This window comes from Macaca nemestrina, chromosome 17 (assembly GCF_043159975.1).
Source record: "Macaca nemestrina isolate mMacNem1 chromosome 17, mMacNem.hap1, whole genome shotgun sequence".
In the NCBI taxonomy this organism is placed as follows: domain Eukaryota; kingdom Metazoa; phylum Chordata; class Mammalia; order Primates; family Cercopithecidae; genus Macaca; species Macaca nemestrina.
The window spans coordinates 61,821,387-61,842,867 of NC_092141.1; the positions used below are offsets into that span (position 1 = coordinate 61,821,387).

Sequence of the window (21,481 nt, forward strand, 5' to 3'; positions counted from 1 at the left end):
CATGACCAAGCCCAGCTAAAATTTATTTATATTTTTTGTAGAGATTGGTCTTGCTTTTTCCCAGGCTGGTCTTGAACTCCTAGGCTCAATGGGATCCTCTTGCCTCTGCCTCCCAAAACTCTAGGATTATAGGCATGAGCCACCATACTCAGCCCCTATTTATTGTTTTTAGAGGAAGAATAGTTTACTTTCTTCCATATTTACAGTGACAAAAGCAGTGTGCTACTGCTGTTAATTCCATGAGATATAATAAAATTGAATTTGGGGAAAAAATTCTGGACCTGATAAAGGTTGTTGGAGAAATGTTTACAGTCTAAGCTGATTTTGATTGATTAACGGACCCAATTCCCTCTTCTTTTCTTGGTAGGGTCTTTGGTAACATAATTGTAGAATTATTATTCTTTTTTGTTGTTTTTTTTTTTGTTGTTGTTGTTGTCTTGTTTTGTTTTTGGGACTGAGTTTCACTCTTGTCGCCCAGGCTGGAGTGCAATGGTGTGATCTTGGCTTACTGCAACCTCTGCCTCCTGGGTTCAAGCAATTCTCCTGCCTCAGCCTCCCGAGTAGCTGGGATTACAGACGCCCACCACCATGCCCAGCTAATTACTGTATTTTTAGTAGAGATGGGGTTTCACCATGTTGGCCAGGCTTGTCTCGAACTCCTGACCTCAGGTGAGCCATCTGCCTTGGCCTCCCAAAGTGCTGGGATTACAGGTGTAAACCACTGCACCCAGCCTTTTTTTTTTTTTTTTTTTTTGAGACATAGTCTCACTGTGTCACCCAGGCTGGAGTGCAGTGCGGTGGTACAATCCCAGCTCACTGCAACCTCCGCCTCCCAGGTTCAAGCGAGTCTTCTGCCTCAGCCTCCTGAATAGCTGGGATTACTGGCATGTGCCACCAAACCCAGCTAATTTTTGTATTTTTGGTAGAGATGAGGTTTCACCATGTTGGCCAGGCTGGTCTCGAACTCCTGACCTCAAGTGATCCGTCCACCTCAGCCTTCCAAAGTGTTGGAATTACAGGCATGAGCCACAGCTCACGGCCAGAATTATTATTCTGTTACTTTGGAGGGCTAAAAGTATAGTGAGTGTGATGTTCATTGCTAATGGTTGAGACACTTGTAAGTGGCTTTTACCTATTAAAATGTTTTGGAGAGAATGCAGAGGGTTCTTCCATGTTAAGATAGATTGTGCTGAAAACTTTGACATTTCTCTGTCCTGATAACTAGTGGACTGCTCCTTGTCTTTGATAGTGTGGTTGGTATTGGGGGCCAATGAATTGGGAAGATGCAGAGATGAAGCTGAAAGGGAAACCAGATGGTTCTTTCCTGGTACGAGACAGTTCTGATCCTCGTTACATCCTGAGCCTCAGTTTCCGATCGCAGGGTATCACCCACCACACTAGAATGGAGCACTACAGAGGTAAGAGATGCTGATAAGAGAGCCTTCTTCCCCCACTTGCTTTGCTCTGCCCTTGCTGTCTGACTTTTTTGTGGAAGAGATTCATGGGAATGGAACTACGAATAGGGGAAAAATTATCTTAGACTCAGTTGAATATTGATATGGGCACTTGTTTCAGTCACTAAAAGAAATGGAGGGGATAGGGAAGGGAGAGTAAGGGTTCCATTTAAAAGTCTTGTCAGCAGCATCTTGTCTCCTAAATAGGAGGGCCTGAACAAAACTGTTGGAGAGGCTGCCAAGAACTGAGCCAGTAAAACTCTTTAGGTAAAAGGAAAAAAGAACCTAGGACCATTAGGCAAATTCTCACAAGCTTTGTTTGGAATTAAACTTATCATCTAGAGATACTTTGTTAAATCACATATACAAAGAGGAGAATTTAGTGTTGATCCTGTAACTGTTCTGTTCTGAATTTCTTTTCTTTTTTTTTTTTTGAGACGGAGTCTCGCTCTGTCGCCTAGTCTGGAGTGCAGTGGTACAATCTCAGCTCACTGCAACCTCCGCCTCCTGGGTTCAAGTGATTCTTCTGCCTCAGCCTCCCATGTAGCTGGGATTACAGGCCTGTGCTACCACGCTTGGCTAATTTTTGTATTTTTAGTAGAAACAGGGTTTTACCATGTTGGCCAGGCTGGTCTCGAACTCCTGACCTCAGGTGATCCACCTGCCTTGGCCTCCCAAAGGGCTGGGATTACAGGCGTGTCTGAATTTCTTTGTCTGATAGTCCCTTTCTCCCAGGCAGCATGGTGATAATTTCCTCTTTTTGTCAGTGTTGTAGTCTCTTAGGAAATACTCATTAAAATGCTAAGAGTTTGTGAGATCAACATGCTTTAGACTATCTGCCATCCTCCTAGTGGTACCTCTTCCTTTGTGATCAGGTGGTACTTCATGTGCCAGTCATACCTAAAAGCCGACTTGTTAAACACAGCTCTCTGGATTGACTTGGTATCGAGACATTCTGTATTTAACTTGGGCCAGAAACTTGTGATGGTCATTGGTTCTGAGGCTGGGTAATACATCCTTTGTCAAAATACCTGTGTATGCTACAAACTTAAAAAGCATAGAGCTCTTTGGGGTGTTTCAGGGATTTGTTTCCCATCCCTCACAATCTTCCCATGGTGGTCAACCTTAAATGAATGCTCTGAGACATTGCATCTGAGGTAAGAGCCTCTGTCCTGCCTCTTCTCAGGCACCACAGCATCTTCCCCATTCTCAGCCCATACTGCCTGGTTCTCTTGTAAGGCAGGAAGTAGCTGTTTAGGTCAGCATAGCTTTGTCCATGGTTTCCTCTGTACCCACTTCTACCTTAGAGATAACATGAAGAGAAAGGAACTTTAATTCAATGACCTGGAAATGAACTAGGTGGGGTAGGTGAGGGGGACTGCCTGCTGTTCTGCTGTTTGTAAAAATTAAAATACACAAGCAAAAAACAAAATATGAAGCAAAGCTTTTCAGAGTGAAGTATTTTGTTAAACCTATTCAAATGACTAGGCCATGGGAATTATAAATAAATACTTGACCTTTAAGTTTTTGATAGGTAAGATGCCAGGAATGAGAGGTCTTTCAAATGGTTCTCTGATTCCTTTTTTTTTTTTTTGAGATGGAATCTCACTGGAGTACAGTAGCACAGTCTCGGCTTATTGCAGCCTCCGCCTCCTGGGTTCAAGCAATTTCTTTTTTTTTTTTTGAGACAGAGTCTCGCTGTCACCAGACTGGATGGAGTGCAGTGGCATGATCTCGGCTCACTGCAACCTCCACCTCCCAGGTTCAAGCAATTCTCCTGCCTCAGCCTCCTATGTAGCTGGGATTACAGGTGTGCACTACCACGACCAGCTAATTTTTATATTTTTAGTAGAGACAGGATTTCGCCTTGTTGGCCAGGCTGATCTCGACTGCTAGCCTCATGTGATCTGCCTGCCTCGGCTTCCCAAAGTGCTGGGATGACACGTGTGAGCCACTGCACCTGACCACCAGTTATTTTTTGTTAAAGGGACTTTGCTTCCTTGAATAAGTGGAATTTCTTTTTTTTGAGACGGGGTCTCACCCTGCTGCCCAAGTTGGAAGTTGGAGTGTAGTGGTGAGATCACTCCTTATCGTAGCCTCAACCTCCCAGGTTCAAGTGATCCTCCTATCTCAACCTTGCTAGTAGGTGGGACTAGAGGTATGCATCATCATGCCCAGCTAATTAAAAAATAATATTTTTTTAGTAGAGACACCGTCTCACTGTGTTGCCCAGGCTGGTCTTGAACTCCTGGACTGGAGCAATTCTACTGCCTTGGCCTCCCAAAGAGCTGGGATTATAGACATAAGCCACAGTGCCTGGCCTATAACTGGAATTTTTTTTTTTTTTTTTTTTTTTTTTTGAGACGGAGTCTTGCTCTTTCGCCCAGGCTGGGGTGCAGTGGCCGGATCTCAGCTCACTGCAAGCTCCGCCTCCCGGGTTTACGCCATTCTCCTACCTCAGCCTCCCGAGTAGCTGGGACTACAGGCGCCCGCCAACCCGCCTGGCTAGTTTTTTTGCATTTTTTAGTAGAGATGGGGTTTCACTGTGTTAGCCAGGATGGTCTCGATCTCCTGACCTCGTGATCCGCCCGTCTCGGCCTCCCAAAGTGCTGGGATTACAGGCTTGAGCCACCGTGCCCGGCCTATAACTGGAATTTTTAATGGAAACCTTATGGGCCTTTCAGTTACCAGTTTGCAGTGGAGCATTTGTCTTTGTCTTTTTAAAGTTATACTATAAGAGTAGGTAGAGAGCCTCAAATCTGCAGTTCTCTTGACTGATTAGTATCCCTTTTTTGTGTTTTGTTTTGTTTTGTTTTTGTTTTGTTTTTTAAAGAGAGGGTCTGGCTCTGTGCCCAGGCTGGAGTGCAGTGCCGCGATCTCGGCTCACTACAGTCTCCACCTCCTGAGTTCAAGCGATTCTCCTGCCTCAGTCTCCTGAGTAGTTGGAATTACAGATGGGTGCCACCATGCCCAACTAATTTTTTTTTTTTTTCTTTTTTTTGAGGCAGTCTCGCTCTCTTGCCCAGGGGAGTACAGTGGCACAATCTCGGCTCACTGCAACCTCTGCGTCCTGGGTTCAGGCGATTCTCCTGCCTCTGCCTCCTTAGTAGCTCCTGGGCACATGCCACCACGCCTGGCTAATTTTTGTATTTTTAGTAGAGACGGAGTTTCACCATGTTGGCCAGGTTGGCCTTGAACTCCTGACCTCAGGTGATCTGCCCACCTCAGCCTCCCAAAGTGTTGGGATTACTGGCGTGAGCCACCGTGCCTGGCCAGGACAGGGATTTTTCTGTTGTCCAGGTTGGTCTTGAACTCCTGCGCTCAAGCTATCTGCCCACCTCTGCCTCCCAAAGTGCTGAGATTACAGGTATAAGCCACTGCGCCTGGCCCTTTCTTTTTTTTTTTTTTTTTTTGTGGGTGATTCCTTTGGAATCTGGTGCTTCATTTTTTTGAGTTTTTTGTTGTTTTATTTTTTTAAGTCATAGGAGTTCAAATTCCCTTTTCCATTTGGGATTTTAAAGTTTGAGGTGGGATCTTTATAATATGTTGGCATGGGGTTTTACAGTTAAAGAAGGAAAGATTTATTTTTTGCACTCAACACACACATGAATGAATGAGACCCACAAAACTGCTGTTCCTGTCTTTCCTCGACTATCCCATATGGTCTCTAAGAAGTATATGCAGTTGACCCTTGAACAACCTGGGTTTGAACTGTGCAGGTCTGTTTATACATGGATTTAAAAAAATAAATACATTGGAAAATATTTAGGAGATTTGTGACAGTTTGTAAAATCTTACAGATAAACTAGCCTAGAAATATCAAAAAAGTTAAAAAGGTATGTTATGAATGAATAAAATATATGTGGATACTAGTCTATTTTAACATTTGCTACCATGAAATAAATACAAATCTATTATAAAAAGTTAAAACTTTATCAAAACTTATGCACACAAACCGTACATGGCACCATTCACTGTTGAGAGAAAATGTAAACAAATGTAAAGGTGCAGTATTAAATCATAACTGCATAAAATTAACTGTTACATACTGGATGTACTACTGTAATGTTTCATAGCCAACTCCCTGTTACTACTGTGGTGAGCTCAAGTGTTGCAAGTATCCGCTTAAAATGCTGTGTGACGCTAGTCATCACCACGTGAGCGTTTATCTCTCCAGCTAATTGTGTATCACAGTAAAAATTGATGTCTCATGGTTCTTGTATAGTTTTCATTGTGTTTAGTGCAATACAGTAAACCTTGAATAATACTGTAGGACCCACTAGTGCCACTAGTGTTGCTGGAAGTTCTCCTAAGAAGCAGAGAAAAGTTAGAACATCACAAAAAAAATTGCTCAGTTTGTACATAGTTTGAGGTCTGCAGCTGTGGTGGTTCACCATTTCAAGATAAGTGAATTCAGCATAAGGACTGTTGTAATAAAAGAAAAAAGGCTGGGTGTGGTGGCTCACGCCTGTAATCCTAACACTTTGGGAGGCCAAGGCGGGCGGATCACATGAGGTCGGGAGATCGAGACCAGCCTAACCAACATGGAGAAACCCGTCTTTACTAAAAATAGAAAATTAGCCGGATGTGGTGGTGCATGCCTGTAATCCCAACTACTCAGGAGGCTGAGGCAGGAGAATCGATTGAACCCAGGAGGCAGAGGTTGTGGTGAGCCGAGATTATGCCATTGCACTGCAGCCTGGGCAACAAGAGCGAAACTCCGTCTCAAAAAAAAAAAAAAAAAAAAAGAAAGAAAAGGAAAAGACATTCGTTCGTGAAGCCACTGTTTCTGCTTTCATTTATTGTGAAATACTTTTTAATCTCATAGTGAAAATGCAGCTTTTATATGGGTGCCAGATTGCTACTATAAGAAATGGATACCTTGGCCGGGTACAGTGGCTCATGCTTGTAATCCCAGCACTTTGGGAGGCTAAGTCGGGAGGATCATTTGAGGGCAGGAGTTCAAGACCAGCCTGGGCAACATAGTGAGATCTAAAATATTTAAAAATTAGCTGGGCATGGTGATGCCTGTCTGTGGTCCTGGCTACTCATGGGGATGAAGTGAGAGGATTACTTGAGCCTAGGAGGTCAAGGCTGCAGTGAGCCATGATTGCTCCACTGCACTCCAGTCTGGGTGGCAGAGCAAGAGCCTGTCTCAAAAAAGAAAACAGAAAAGCAAAGCATACCTATAGATTAATATGATTTAGGAAAAAGTAAAGTCATTATATGACAACTTAAAGCAAGAGGAAAGTGAAGGAACTAGAGCTGGAGAATTTAATTCCGGCAATGGATGGTTTGATAATTTTAGGACAATTTGACTTGAAAAATGTCAAGATAACAGGAGGCGTAGCTTCTACTGACCAAGAGGCAGCAGACAGGTTCCCAGACACCATGGGGAAAATCACTGAGGAGAAAGGATATCTGCCTGAACAGGTTTTTAATGAAGATGAAAGTGCCCTATTCTGGGGGAAAGAAAATGCCACAAAGGATATTTATTAGTAAGGAAGAGAAGTAAGAACCAGAATTTAAGGCAGGAAAGGGTAGGCTAACTCTCTCGTTTTGTGCAAATGCAATTGGGTTAATAATCAGGACTACCTTTACCTATAAAGCTACAGTCTTTTGGTTGTACAGCAAGAAGGCATGCACAATGAGAACCTTTTTTTCTGGATTCGTTTCATCAGTGCTTTGTCTCTGAAGTCAGGAAGTACCTTGCCAGTAAGGGACTGCCTTTAAAGCTCTTTTGATATTGGTCAATGCCCCTGGCCACCCAGAACCCCATGAGTTCAACACTGAAGGTGTCAAAGTGGTCTGCTTGCCCCTAGACACAATGTCTCTAATTCAGCCTCTAGATCAGATGGGTCATAAGGACCTTTCACACTCATTGCACTTGGTACTCTATGCAACGGATTTTAAGTGCTGTGGAAGAAGACACCGATAGAACATCATGAATGTCTGGAAGGATTTTTCCATTGAAGATACCATAGTTGCCCGGGTGGAGTGGCTAACGCCTATAATCCCAGCACTTTGAGAGGCCAAGGTGGGTGGATCACCTGAGGTCAGGAGTGTGAGGCCAGCCTGGCCGATGTGGCGAAACCTCGTCTCTACTAAAAATACAAAAATTAGCCAGGCCTGGTGGCGCATGCCTATAATCCCAGCTACTTGGGAGGCTGAGGCAGGAGAATCACTCGAACTTCGGAGGTGGAGGTTACAGTGAGCCAAAATCGCTTCACTGCACTCCAGCCTGGGCGACAGAGTGAGACTCCATCTCAAAAAAAAAGATGCCGTAGTTGTTATAGAAGAAATTGTGGGCCAGGTGCAGTGGCTCATGCCTGTAATCCCAGCACTTTGGGAGGCCGAGGTGGGCAGATCACTTGAACCTGGAAGTTAGAGACCAGCCTGGGCAATGTGGTGAAACCACATTTCCACAAAAGATACAAAAATAAGCTGGGCATGGTCATGCATACCTCTAGTCCCAGGTACTTGGGAGGGTCAAAACTGCAGTGAGCGGGTGATCATGCCACTGCACTCCAGCCTGGGCAACAGAGTGTGACCCTGTCTCAAAAGAAAAAGTTGTGAAAACCATCAAGCCGAAAACAATAAATTCCTGCTGAAGAAAACTGTGTCCAGAAATTATGTGTGACTTCATAGGATCTGTGACAGAGCCAATCAAGGAAATCATGAAAGAGATATGGCAAAAATAGAAGGTAAGGGGTGAAAGATTTCAAGAGAGGGATTTTAGAGAAATTCAAGAACAGCACATCAGAGGAATTAACTGAAGATGACTTGATAGAGATGAGTTCTTCTGAGCCAGTGCCAGATGACGAGGAAGAAGACATAGAAGAAACAGTGCCAGAAAACATTGATGTCAGGCAATCTGGCAGAAGGGTTCAGGTTATTTGAGACTGCTTTTGAGTTATTTTAGACTTGGACCCTTCGATGATATGAGCACTAAAACCAAAGCAAATGGTGGAAGAAGAATTGGTACCATATGGAAACATTTTTAGAGAAATGAAAAACCAAGCCTGAGTGTGGAGGCTCATGCCTGTAATCCCAGCAGTTGGGAGGCCAAGGCAGGAGGATCACTTGAGGCCAGGAGTTCAAGACCAGCCTGGGCTGATAGCTTCAGCTATGCAGGAGGCTAGGCCAGGAGGATCACTTAAACCCAGTAGTTCGAGGATGCAGCGAGCTGTGATCACACCACTGCACTCCAGCTTGGGTGATAGAGTGAGACCCTGTTTCTAAAAAATAGAAAAAGCAAAAAAAGTTAGACAAATTATAACATTTCTGTAAATTTATACTATGTGTGCCTTCCTCTCCTGCCTCCCCTTCCACCTTCTCTACCTCTGCCAACCCTGAGACACACTCCTCTTCCTCTTCCTCCTCAGTCTATTTGGTTTGAAGACAATGAGGATGAAGACCTTTATGATGATCCACTTTATGATCACTTTATGATGATCCACTTCCATTTAATCAATAGTAAATATATTTTATTTTCTTAATAGTATTCCTTTTTCTAGCTTAATTGTAAGAATACGATATATAATACATGTCACATACAAAACATATGTTAATCAACTGTTTATATTATTGGTAAGGTTTTCAGTCAACAGTAGGTTGTTAGTAAAGTTTTTGGGGAGTCAAAAGTTATATGTGGATTTTTGATTTTGGTGGGGTTGAGGAGGATGTTGGGCCATTGGGATTGGGTTCATGCCCCCCCCCGACATTATTCAAGGGTCAGTGTACGTACATAAGTCAGTCAGTCCTCACTTAAAGGTCATTAATAGGTTCTTAGAAACTGACTTTAAGCAAAATGACGCATAACAAAACCAATTTTTTTTTTTTAAGATGAAGTTTCGCTCTTATTGCCCAGGCTGGAGTGCAATGGTGTAGTCTTGGCTTACTGAAACCTCTGCCTCCTGGGTTCAAACAATTCTCCTGCCTCAGCCTCCCGAGTAGCTGGGATTACAGGCATGCACCACGAAGCTCGGCTAATTTTGTGTTTTTAGTAGAGATGGGGTTTCTCCATGTTGGTCAGGCTGAAATAAAGACCAAACTTCTACATAAAGACCAAAACACAGCTGGACACAGTGGCTCACGCCTGTAATCCCAGCACTTTGGGAGGCTGAGGTAGGCGGATCACAAGGTCAAGAGATCAAGACCATTCTGGCTAACATGGTGAAACCCCGTCTCTACTAAAAATACAAAAAATTGGCCAGGCGTGGTGGCGGGCGCCTGTAGTCCCAGCTACTCAGGAGGCTGAGGCAGGAGAATTGGCGTGAACCCGGGAGGCGGAGCTTGCAGTGAGCTGAGATCTCGCCACTGTACTCCAGCCTGGGTGACAGGGCTAGACTCCATCTCAAAAAAAAAAAAAAGACCAAAACACTTCTAATATTAAACAGTGAAATATATGTAAACTATACACACATGTAAGAAAGATTAATGAAAACAAATTAGATAATCATTTACCCAAGTATTCCAGCTCAGGATCACAAGTGGCCGGAGCCTATCATGGCAGTTCAGGATGCAAGGCAGAACAACTCTGGACAGGACACCATTCCATCGGGGGGTGTATACCCACACACCCACACTCACTCAGACTGGCACAGCTTAGCATGCCATTTCACCTTACACACACATCTCTGGGATATGGAAGGAAACCAGCATACCCAGAGAAAACCCATGCAGATGTGCCAACTCCACACAGACAGTGGTCCTGGCCGGAAATCAATTTTTTTTTCTTATCAACATTATAAGGGAACAAGCATGGTGCCTCACACCTGTAATCCCAGCACTTTGGGAGGCCGAGGCAGGTGGATCACTTGAGGTCAGGAGTTCGAGACCAGCCTGACCAATGTGACGAAACCCCATCTCTACTAAAAATACAAAAATTAGCCAGGCGTGGTGGCAGGTGCCTGTAATTCCAGCTACTCAGGAGTCTGAGGCAGGAGAATCACTTGAACCCAGGAAGTGGAGGTTGCAGTGAGCCAAGATCACTCCAGTGCACTCCAGCCTGGGTGACAGAGCAAGATCCTGTCTAAAAAAAAAAAAAAAAGTTATAAGGAAACAACACTGAACAAAATGTTATTCAAAGACCTGCTTATATGTGTACACACAACACACAGTCATACACTGTTTAGCAACATTTTGGTCAATGATAGACTACATATATGACGGTGGTTCCATAAGATTATATTACTGTATTTTTACTGTACTTTTTCTATGTTTAAATATGTTTAGATACATATTTAAACATAAATATGTTTAAGTATTCATATACTTACCATTGTGTTAGAGTTGCCTCCAGTATTCAGCACAGTAACATGCTATTCAGGTCTGTAGCCTAGGAGCAGTAGGCTCTACCACATAGCCTAGGTGTGTAGTAGGCTATACCATCTAGGTTTGGATAAGTACACTCTGATGTTTGCCTAATGATGCATTTCTCTGAACATATTCCTCTCATTAAGTAATGCATGACTGTACCTATACTTAATATACATAAGTACATATATATATAGAGAGAGGAAGTCTGTGATTTAAACATTAATGTTCATACTTGATGAAAAATTTCATATCTTTTTTTCTGATTTGAAATTATTAAAGGTTGAGTATCCCTAAACTGAAGTCCAAAATGCTTAAAAATCTGAAACTTTTTGCACACTGACATGATGCTCAAAGGAAATGCTCACTGGAGCACTTTGGATTTCAGAGTTTTGGATTAGGGATGTTCAATGGGTAAGTATAATGCAAATATTCCAAAATCTGAAAAAAATCCAAAATCTGAAACACTTCTGGTCTCAAGCATTTCGGATAAGGAGTACTTAACTTGTATTTACTTAACAAAAACTTTGTAAGATCTAATTTATGTCTTACAAAAGGCAACATCTTTTTACAGTTAACTGTGAGATAAGCAGGAACAGGTAGCTTCAGAGACTTTTGAGCCAGCTTGCCCCCAAACTGCCCTCCCAAAAGTGAGAATCATTGTTAAAATATTCAAACCAGCCTCTCCTATCTTCTAAAGTAAGTTTTAAATTTTTTACTTCTTAATTTTCCATGGCAGGAACCTTCAGCCTGTGGTGTCATCCTAAGTTTGAGGACCGCTGTCAATCTGTTGTAGAGTTTATTAAGAGAGCCATTATGCACTCCAAGAATGGAAAGTTTCTCTATTTCTTAAGATCCAGGGTTCCAGGTAAGGCTGTATTTCTGTTAATTATTTAACTTAACTTCGGTATGATCCAGTTTAGTGTCAAAAAACACCACCGCCACAAAAGGCCATGGTTAAGCTTCTTTCCCCTGGCTGTTGTAGCCACCACTCCTGGTCCTGTGGTTAATCCCCTGCCTTTGTACGTTAATCTCTCAGCATACTGAGGAAGAATCTTTGCTTCTCTGACCACGTGAATGAGAAAACTGCTTCCACCTCTGATGTCCAGGCATCATGTGAACATTTGACATTTGGAGGTGTCCCTGATCTAGGCATGTCAACATTTATAAGTGAAGGAGAAAGGTGAGAGCTCTCAGGTCCTACCCATAGGAATGGGAAAGGTAAGAGAATGTTTACCAGAAAGGCAGGGCGAGTATCAGGAGGGCTCAGTCTGGCTAGGCATGGTGGCTCATGCCTGTAATCCCAGCACTTTGAGAGGCCAACGTGGGAGGATTGCTTGAGCCCAGGAATTTGAGACCCCCATCTCTTTAAAAAATTAGCCAGACATAGTGGTACATGCCTGTAGTTCCAGCTAGTTAGGAGGCTGAGATGGGAGGATCGCTTGAGCCCAGGAGGTCAAGGCTGCACTGAGCTGTGATCATGCCACTGCACTCTAGTCTGGGTGATAGAACAAAACCCTGTCTCCCCCAAAAAAAGAAAAAACAAGGGCCAAATCCAATTGCACATTGCGCTCTGTTAGGAAGTATCTGCTGTGGGTTTGCCCATGTTGTACTAAACTTGCTGCTGAACAGTAAATTCTTTGTTTTGTATCTTGCCGTCCCTACCATTGATGAATACAAGACCTCTCTCCATTTGGGAGCACTGGGCAGTTGCTATTCTTGCTGGTGTGATTGTATAGTCTTCCTGCCCACTAAGTTAGGGAGGTGTCTGTATAGTTTGTGGAGGGCAAGAGGGGATTCTTTGGAGCAATCTGCCTTTATAGTGTTGGTAAGACAAAATGACAAGGACATTAATATGAGGAACTTGTAAGACACAAACAACTTAAGCCAGGCATGGTGGCTCACACTAATAATCCCAGTACTTTGGGAGGCTGAGACGGGCAGATTGCTCAAGTCCAGGAGTTCAAGACCAGGCTGGGCAACATGGTGAAACCATATCTCTACAAAATACATAAAAGTTAGCTGGGTGTGATGCCGGGCATCTGTAGTCCCAGCTACTTGGGAGGCTGAGGTGGGAGGATCACTTGAGCCTGGGAGGCAGAGGCTCCAATGAGCCAAGATTAAGCCATTGCACTCCAGCCTGGGTGACACAGTGAGACCCTGTCTCAAAAAGAAAAGGCATGGGGTGGTAGCTCACACCTGTAATCCCAGCACTTTGGGAGGCTGAGGAGGGCAGATCACCTGAGGTCAGGAGTTCGAGACAGCCTGGCCAACATGGTGAAACCCCGTTTCTACTAAAAATACAAAAATTAGCCAGGCGTGGTGGCGGGTGCCTGTAATCCCAGCTACTCGGGAGGCTGAAGAGGGAGAATTGCTTGAAGCTGGGAAAGCGGAGGTTGCAGTGATCTGAGATTGCGCCATTGCACTCCAGCCTGGGTGACAGAGCCCAGACTCTTTCAAAAAAAAAAAAAACAAAACAAAAAAATAAACAATTTAAAATGAGAACTTCATGCTTTACCATTGAATCAAATTAAGATTCTTAAACAGAATGCCAAGAAATTGGTCTAAACTGTAGGAGCTCAGGGGAGCCTCAGGCAGAAGACTAGAAACAGGATTGAGCCAGGTGACAGGAATGTTTCTTGTAATCTTGGTGATTTAAATCAGGCATGACAGGGTGTGAACTGTATTAATTCTCACTTCATTTAGTTTTGCCTCAGTGCTGTCAACACAGTTGGGTCTTGTGCAGTTGACTTGCTTAAAGGGAAAAGTTAGATTCCTTCCATATAAGAGTTGACTCTGCTTAGCAGTTTTTAAAGTTTTTGGCTTTTTGGGGGGTTTTTATTTAACAAACATTTGTTTTGCAATTTATTATAAAAAATAAGCTACATTTCTGCCTTCAGAGAAGTCATAGTCTCAAAGAGGGGACAGGAAGGAAGACAAAGGTGAGAGCACATGTTCAAGTCAGTATAAAGCATGTGGCGGTGACCAGCAAGATTAGGGTAGTCAGCTCTGCCTGTGGGCAAGTCTGGAAAATCTCAGAGAGTATTCTGGACTCTGGAGCATCACTCTACTGGTAGAATATTGAGAAACTTTGTGGAATATTGGACTCCTCAGATACAGCTTATTTCATTCTACAAATGTACCCTGTCTGCAGATATTTTAACCAAGATTCTTAGCATTGTATTAAGGGCTAGAGTGTATAGTGTTTGCCACTGTTAATATTGAGTGCCTGTTAGATGCCAGGTACTGGCCAGGTTCTTTATTTAAAGATATTGACATTTTTACAACAACCTCAAAGTTAGGTAATACAGATCAATCTATTAAAATAATATGGCCTGGCGCGGTGGCTCACGCCTGTAATCCCAGCACTTTGGGAGTCCGAGGTGGGTGGATCACCTCAGGTCAGGAGTTCGAGACCAGCCTGACCCACATGGTGAAACCTTGCCTCTACTAAAAATACAAAATTTGCCAGGCGTGGTGGCACACGCCTGTAATCCTAGCTACTCCAGCGGCTGAGGCAGGAGAATCGCTTAAAACCCAGGAGGCTGAGGTTGCAGTGAGCTGAGATTGTGCTACTACACTCTAGCCTGGGCCCCCAAGCAAGACTCTGTCTCAAAAATAATAATAATAATAATAATGTGTCCAACATGGTGAAACCTCACCTCTACTAAAAATACAAAAATTAGCCAGGCGTGGTGGCGGGTGCCTGTAGTCCCAGCTACTTAGCAGGCTGAAGCAGGAGAATCACTTGAACCTAGGAGGTGGAGGTTGCAGTGAGCCACGATTGCGCCATTGCATTTCAGCCTGGGCAACAGAGGGAGACTCTGTCTCCAAAAAAATAAAATAAAATAAATTTAAAAATAAAATAATACATAAGACTTCATTTTGCCAGTGAGAAAACTGAGGCTGAGGCTCAAAAGTTAGATTATGTACTCTAAAGTTAACTCAGTTGATCAGTGCTGAAGCCAGAATTCAAACCTGGGCCCGACTACAAATCCTTGGCTTTATTTCCCACCAGTCTGTTATTGGAAGAGGTAGTAGTAATCAGATTGAAAGTTTGCTGGCATTTATGGAAACTACCTGAAGAAGGTAGAACCATGTTTATTGGGGGCAGGAGGGTGCAAATGCTCCAGTTAAAGATCTGTGTAGACTTAAAATTGTAATCAAGTTGAGAGGGCAAAGCAGAGTTGTTGCCTCTCAACCCTAAGTGACCTCACTTTGAAGGATAGGGCCAAAGAAGACAAAGCCTTTACCACTGTTTGCTGCCCTCTTTTGCTTATCATAAAGGGGAAGGCATTATATAAGCTTGACTTTATTAGAGGAGAGGATTGGGGTGAGGAAGGAGGTAGGTATTAGCATTTAGGTTGAGCTCTGTTAGTCTGCGTCAAGGATTTTAACTTGATCGATTCAGAAAGGATCCTGTGTGTTCAAACTTTGGAATGATGAAAACTGAACACCTACAAGGAGCCAGGTGTTATTCCATTTAACCAAGTGTTATCCTTTGAGGGGATAGTACAGTCTCCTTTTTTTTTTTTATCCTTTGAGGGGATAGTACAGTCTCCTTTTTTTTTTTCTTTTTGGAAAAGCAAAAGAAACTGAGGTCCAGTGAGTTGCAGAGCTAGGATGCGATCTCAGGTTTTTCTGGCTCAGTTCCCAGAGCTGGATGCAGTAGGAAGGTGTTGAGACTGGTGTCAGGCTGGGCATGGTGCCTCATGCCTGTAATCCCAGCACTTTGGGAGGCCAAGGTGGGCAGATCTCCTGAGCTCAGGAGTTCAAGACCACCATGGGCAATATGGTGAAATCCCATCTCTACTAAAATACAAAAAATTAGCTGGGCATGGTGGCACACACCTGTAGTCCTAGCTACTTGGGAGGCTGAGACATGAGAATTGCTTGAGCCCCGGAATTGGAGGTTGCAGTGAGCCAAGATCATGCCACTGCACTCCAGCTTGGGCTACGGAGTGAGACTCCATTTCAAAAAAAAAAAAAAAAGACTGGTGTCAAAGGGATACCAGGGATCACAGGAGTTGCAAAGCTAGGACTAATGGGAAGGTTCTGAGTGGTGACAAATAAGGAACAGAGATAAATTAAGTAGAATAGAATAAATTGAATAATTAGCATCTGGGGGAGGAACCCTTGGTAAAATAATGGTGCCTGAGTTTGGTTTGACCTTATCCTTTCTCATTGTTGTTTTTTTTTTTTTTTTTTTTTTTGAGACAGAGTCTGGCTCTGCCGCCCAGGCTGGAGTGCAGTGGCCGGATCTCAGCTCACTGCAAGCTCCGCCTCCCGGGTTCACGCCATTCTCCTGCCTCAGCCTCCCGAGTAGTTGGGACTACAGGCGCCCGCCACCGCGCCCAGCTAGTTTTTTGTATTTTTTAGCAGAGACGGGGTTTCACCGTGTTAGCCAGGATGGTCTCGATCTCCTGACCTCGTGATCCGCCCGTCTCGGCCTCCCAAAGTGCTGGGATTACAGGCTTGAGCCACCGCGCCCGGCCTGTTTTTTTTTTTTTAATGTAAATATATATATAATTTTTTTTTAAATTTGAAGTTTGGGGTTATTGTAATACTGAATCCTGGTCCCAGCAGATCTGAGGTCACTGATTACATCTCAGTCTGGCCTCATCCATTTCACAATTATAAACTAAACCCCTGCTGGGCACAGTGGCTCACACCTGTAGTCCCAGCACTTTGGGAGGCCAAGGTGGCTGGATCACGAGGTCAGGAGTTTGAGACCAGCCTGGCCAATATGGTGAAACCCCGTGTCTACTAAAAATACAAAAGTTAGCTGGGCGTGGTGGCAGGTGCCTGTAATCCCAGCTACTCAGGAGTCTAAGGCCAGGAGAATTGCTTGAACCTGGGAGGTGGAGGTGGAGTGAGCCAAGTCACGCCGCTGCACTCCAGAGACTATCTCAAAACAAAAACAAAAACAAAAAAAACTAAACCCCTAACACCAGACAGCAGTGAGAGTGTGACTGATTTCACACAAAACCTCTGATCCTATTAGAGCCAGGCTAAAAGCAAACATACCCTTTTTAATTGAGAGAATCTTCATCTGTAAAGTTCATGAACAAAAAATGTCTTTAAAAAATCATACTTTGATCAGACTTGTTGGCTCACATCTGTAATCCCAGCACTTGTGGGAGGTAGAGGTAGAAGGATTGTTTGAGCCCAGGAGTTCTAGACTAGCCTGGATAATAAAGAGAGACCTCATCTCTACAAAAACAAAACAAAACAAAAACACCTAGCCACACGTGGTGGTATGCGCCTTTGGTCCCAGCTGCTTGGGAGGCTGAGGTGGGAGGATCTTTTAGGCCTGGTAGGTCAAGGCTGCAGTGAGCTGTGATTGCGCCACGGCACTCCAGCCTAAGTGACAGAGTGAGACCCTATCTTAAACAAAAACAAACAAACAAAAAAAACACGCTTTGAGTTGGACAGATCTTTTTTGTTTGTTTTGAGATGGAGTCTCCCCCAGTCACCCAGGCTGGAGTGTAGTGGCATGATCTCGGCTCACTGCAACCTCCTCCACCTCCCAAGTTCAAACGTTTCTCCTTCCTCAGCCTCCCGTACTGGGATGGTATAGGCATCTGCCACCATGCCCAGCTAATTTTTGTATTTTTAGTAGAGACGGGGTTTCACCATGTTGGCCAGGCTGGTCTTGAACTCTTGACCTCATGGTCCGCCTGCCTTGGTCTCCCAAAGTGCTGGGATTACAGGTGTGAGCCACCGCACCCGGCCGAATTGGACAGCTTTTTAAGGAAATTGGTTACTTCCTCTTTTGTAACGCTTGTTAAGTTTATAATTACTTGTTCAGTGACATGTCTTCCCTGTTTATCAGAGTTTCTCAGCTCAGCATTATTGACATTTTAGGCTGGACAGTTTTTTGTTGTGGGGTCTGTCCTGTGTATTGGAGGAAGCCCTAACTTTTGCCCACTAAATACCAGGAGCACTCACCCGCCCCCGCAAAGCTGTGACAATCACATTATGTCTCCATATGTCCCTGGGGGCCAAAATCATACCCAGTTGGGAACCATTGCTATATACCATAGTGGTTAAAAAGTACGGGTTCTGGATCCAGAGCACCGAGTGCTACCCCAGGTCCTGCCAGTTATTAGCTCTGTGATCTTAGGCATGAACTGAACCTCTCTTGCCTCAGTTTCCTCAACAGTAAAATGGGGATGATTATAGTACATAACTTATAGGGTTGTTTAGAGGAATGCAAGAATTAACTCATGTAAAATATTTAAGACAATGCCTGACACAGAGTAAGCACTCAACAGATGTTACTTTTCTCAGTGGTCTCTAAGATGTAGGTGCATAGGAAGTGTTTAAGGTGGTATCTCTGCTGTTCTCCTGGCCCTATAAAGGTGGTACTCAAGATATATGTGTTGAATGATACTCTGGGTGGCCCCTCAGATATCCTTGTGATATCCTTTGAGATGCCCTTTGTCGTTATTTTATCTTACCTATCTGATTGCCAGGTCATCCAGAGCAAGAACTGTCTTTCCTTTGCTCTATATTATTTTGAGATGGAGTCTTGCTTTGTAGTGCCCAGGCTGGAGTGCAGTGGCGCAATCTCGGCTCACCACAAACTCTGCCTCCTGGGTTCAAGCAATTCTCCTGAGTAGCTGGAATTACAGGCGCCCACCATCACGCCCGGCTAATTTTTTGTATTTTTTAGAGACGGGGTTTCACCGTGTTGGTCAGGCTGGTCTTGAACTCCTGACCTTAGGTGATCCACCCGCCTCGGCCTCCCAAAGTGCTGGGATTACAGGGGTGAGCCACCGCGCCCAGCCTGCTCTATATTATTTTGTATATTAGAACACTCAAACATTTGCTGATGAGGTATTAGGCATACTAAGAAGAGATTATTACACTTATGCTTGTGAAAGAAGGAAGCCAGGAGTCCTTTCCTGGGGATTTGTGACCAGTGTCCCTGGGCATCTCCCCAGTAAGTGGTTTGTCCTTATTTTATAGGTACAGGGTCATGCCACTGATTGGGCTCCCCTCCTTGCTCTGGCTGCATGACCCCCTCCAGCAACACTGTAAGACTCCCTTGAGTGTATTTGCAAACTAGACTTATTCCTGGATTATTACCTTCTTTATGTTTATTTGTTTGGTATGCAGAATGATGTAATAAACCCTATGTATCCATCACCCAGCCCCAGCAACCATCAGCCCATGGCCACTCCTGCCCTGTTTGTATACCTGTCCACTTCTTCATTGCATACTAGTGTTTTGTTTTTAAATATACTTTTGTTTTGTTTTGAGACAGGGTCTCTGTCACTCAGGCTGGAGTATAGTAGTGCAGTCATGCCTTGGCCTCCCAGGCTCAAGTGATCCTTCCACCTCAGCCTCCCGAGTAGCTAGGACTACAGTCATGGGCCACCATGGTTGGCTAATTTTTCAATTTTTTTGTTGAGACAAGGTGTTTCTATGTTGCGCAGGCTGGTCATAAACTCCTGGGCTCAAGTGATTTTCCCTCCTCAGCCTTCCAAAGTGTTGAGATTACAGGCATGAACCACCATGCCCAGGTTCTTTTTTTTTTTTCTTTGAGATGGAGTCTCCCTCTGTCACCCTGGCTGGAGTGCAGTGGTGCTCACTGCAACCAGCCACCTCCTGGGTTCAAGCGATTCTCCTGCCTCAGCCTCCTGAGTAGCTGGGATTACAGGCACGCACCACCTGGCTAATTTTTTTTTTTTTTTTTTTTTTTTTGAGACGGAGTCTTGCTCTGTTGCCCAGGTTGGAGTGCAGTGGTGCAATCTTGGCTCACGGCAAGCTCCGCCTCCCGGGTTCATGCCATTCTCCTGCCTCAGCCTCCCGTCTGCTGGGACTACAGGCGCCCACCACCGCACCCGGCTAATTTTTTTTTTGTATTTTCAGTAGAGACGGGGTTTCACTGTGTTAGCCAGGATGGTCTCGATCTCCTGACCTCGTGATCCGCCCATCTCGGCCTCCCGAAGTGCTGGGATTACAGGAGTGAGCCACCGCGCCCGGCCTTAATTTTTTTATTTTTAGTAGAGACAGGGTTTTACCGTGTTGGTCAGGCTGGTCTTGAACTCCTGACTTCGTGATCCACCCGCCTCAGCCTCCCAAAGTGCTGGGATTACAGGCGTGAGCCACTGCACCCAGCTCTTTTTTTTTTTTTTTTTTTCTTTGAGACGGAGTTTTGCTCTTATTGTCCAGGCTAGAATGCAGTGGCACAATCTTGGCTCACTGCAATCTCCGCCTTCCGGTTTCAAGCAATTCTCCTGCCTCAGCCTCCCAAGTCACTGGGATTACAGGTGCCCGCCACCACGCCCAGCTAATTTTTTGTATTTTTAGTAGAGATGGGGTTTCATCATGTTGGTCAGACTGGTCTCAAACTGCTGACCTTGTGATCCACCCGCCTCAGCCTCCCAAAGTGCTGGGATTACAGGTGTGAGCCACCAGGCCCCGCAGCACTTCTTTTTTAATTTGTAGTTTTCTTCCTCCATTTCTTTTTCCCTTTTTTTCTTGCAATTTATATATTTAAAATATTGTTCTGTCTGGAGTTTACCTATTGCATCTCCATGGCATTGTTTAATATATTTCTCTGTCCTCTGAATTTTCTGTAAAATGGTAATTGAATCCAAAGGCTCACCCAATTTGGATACGCTGCGGAGGGGGAGCGGCATGACAGCACTACTTCATCTGAATTTCTTTTCTTTCTTTTTTTTTTAAGAAAATAGAAAACCACAAAAATCATATGCATGGTTTAATATTATTATTATTATTATTATTATTATTATTATTATTATTTTTGAGATGGAGTCTCGCTTTGTTGCCCAGGCTGGAGTGCAGTGGTGCGATCTCGGCTCACTGCAAGCTCCGCCTCCCGGGTTCACGCCATTCTCCTGCCTCAGCCTCCCGAGTAGCTGGGACTACAGGCGCCCACCACCTCGCCCAGCTAGTTTTTTGTATTTTTTTCTTTTTTTTTTTTTTTGAGACAGAGTCTCGCTCTGTCGCCCAGGCTGGAGTGCAGTGGCCGGATCTCAGCTCACTGCAAGCTCCGCCTCCCGGGTTCACACCATTCTCCTGCCTCAGCCTCCGGAGTAGCTGGGACTATAGGCGCCCGCCACCTCGCCCGGCTAGTTTTTTGTATTTTTTAGTAGAGACGAGGTTTCACCGTGTTAGCCAGGATGGTCTTGATCTTGTGACCTCGTGATCCGCCCGTCTCGGCCTCCCAAAGTGCTGGGATTACAGGCTTGAGCCACCGAGTCCGGCCGTTTTTTGTATTTTTTAGTAAAGACGGGGTTTCACCGTGTTAGCCAGGATGGTCTCAATCTCCTGACCTCGTGATCCGCCCGTCTCGGCCTCCCAAAGTGCTGGGATTACAGGCGTGAGCCACAGTGCCCGGCTGGTTTAATATTATTATAAGATGAATAGCACTCAGGCAAAGGAACCAAAACTTTTCCAGACGCTCCAGAAATCCTTCCGTGTTCCCCATACTAATCTCTACAACTGTCTTTATAATAATCACTTCCTTTCATTTTTCCATGAATGCTTTTATCACCCAAATGTGTATCCCTGAGCACTATAGTTTGATGTTGCTCATTTAAAAAAATTTTCATATCGGGAGGCCGAGATGGGCGGATCACGAGGTCAGGAGATCGAGACCATCCTGGCTAACCCGGTGAAACCCCGTCTCTACTAAAAAACACAAAAAACTAGCCGGGCAAGGTGGCGGGCGC

The 21,481-nt window shown here is 44.4% G+C and overlaps 1 protein-coding gene across 4 annotated transcripts in view; it reads left to right on the top strand.

Moving 5' to 3' along the window:
* LOC105472282 (suppressor of cytokine signaling 7) overlaps positions 1-21,481 on the top strand; it is a 56,647-nt gene that overhangs the window by 14,738 nt on the left and 20,428 nt on the right. For all 4 annotated transcript variants that reach the window (XR_003015936.2, XM_011725388.3, XM_024789901.2 and 1 more), the window contains 2 exons: positions 1,250-1,418; positions 11,512-11,640. Coding sequence is in view for 3 of the 4 variants with exons in the window: in XM_011725388.3 (XP_011723690.2) it covers positions 1,250-1,418; positions 11,512-11,640 (298 nt within the window). In the remaining variant the exon portion in view is untranslated. The remainder of the gene's footprint in view (positions 1-1,249; positions 1,419-11,511; positions 11,641-21,481) is intronic.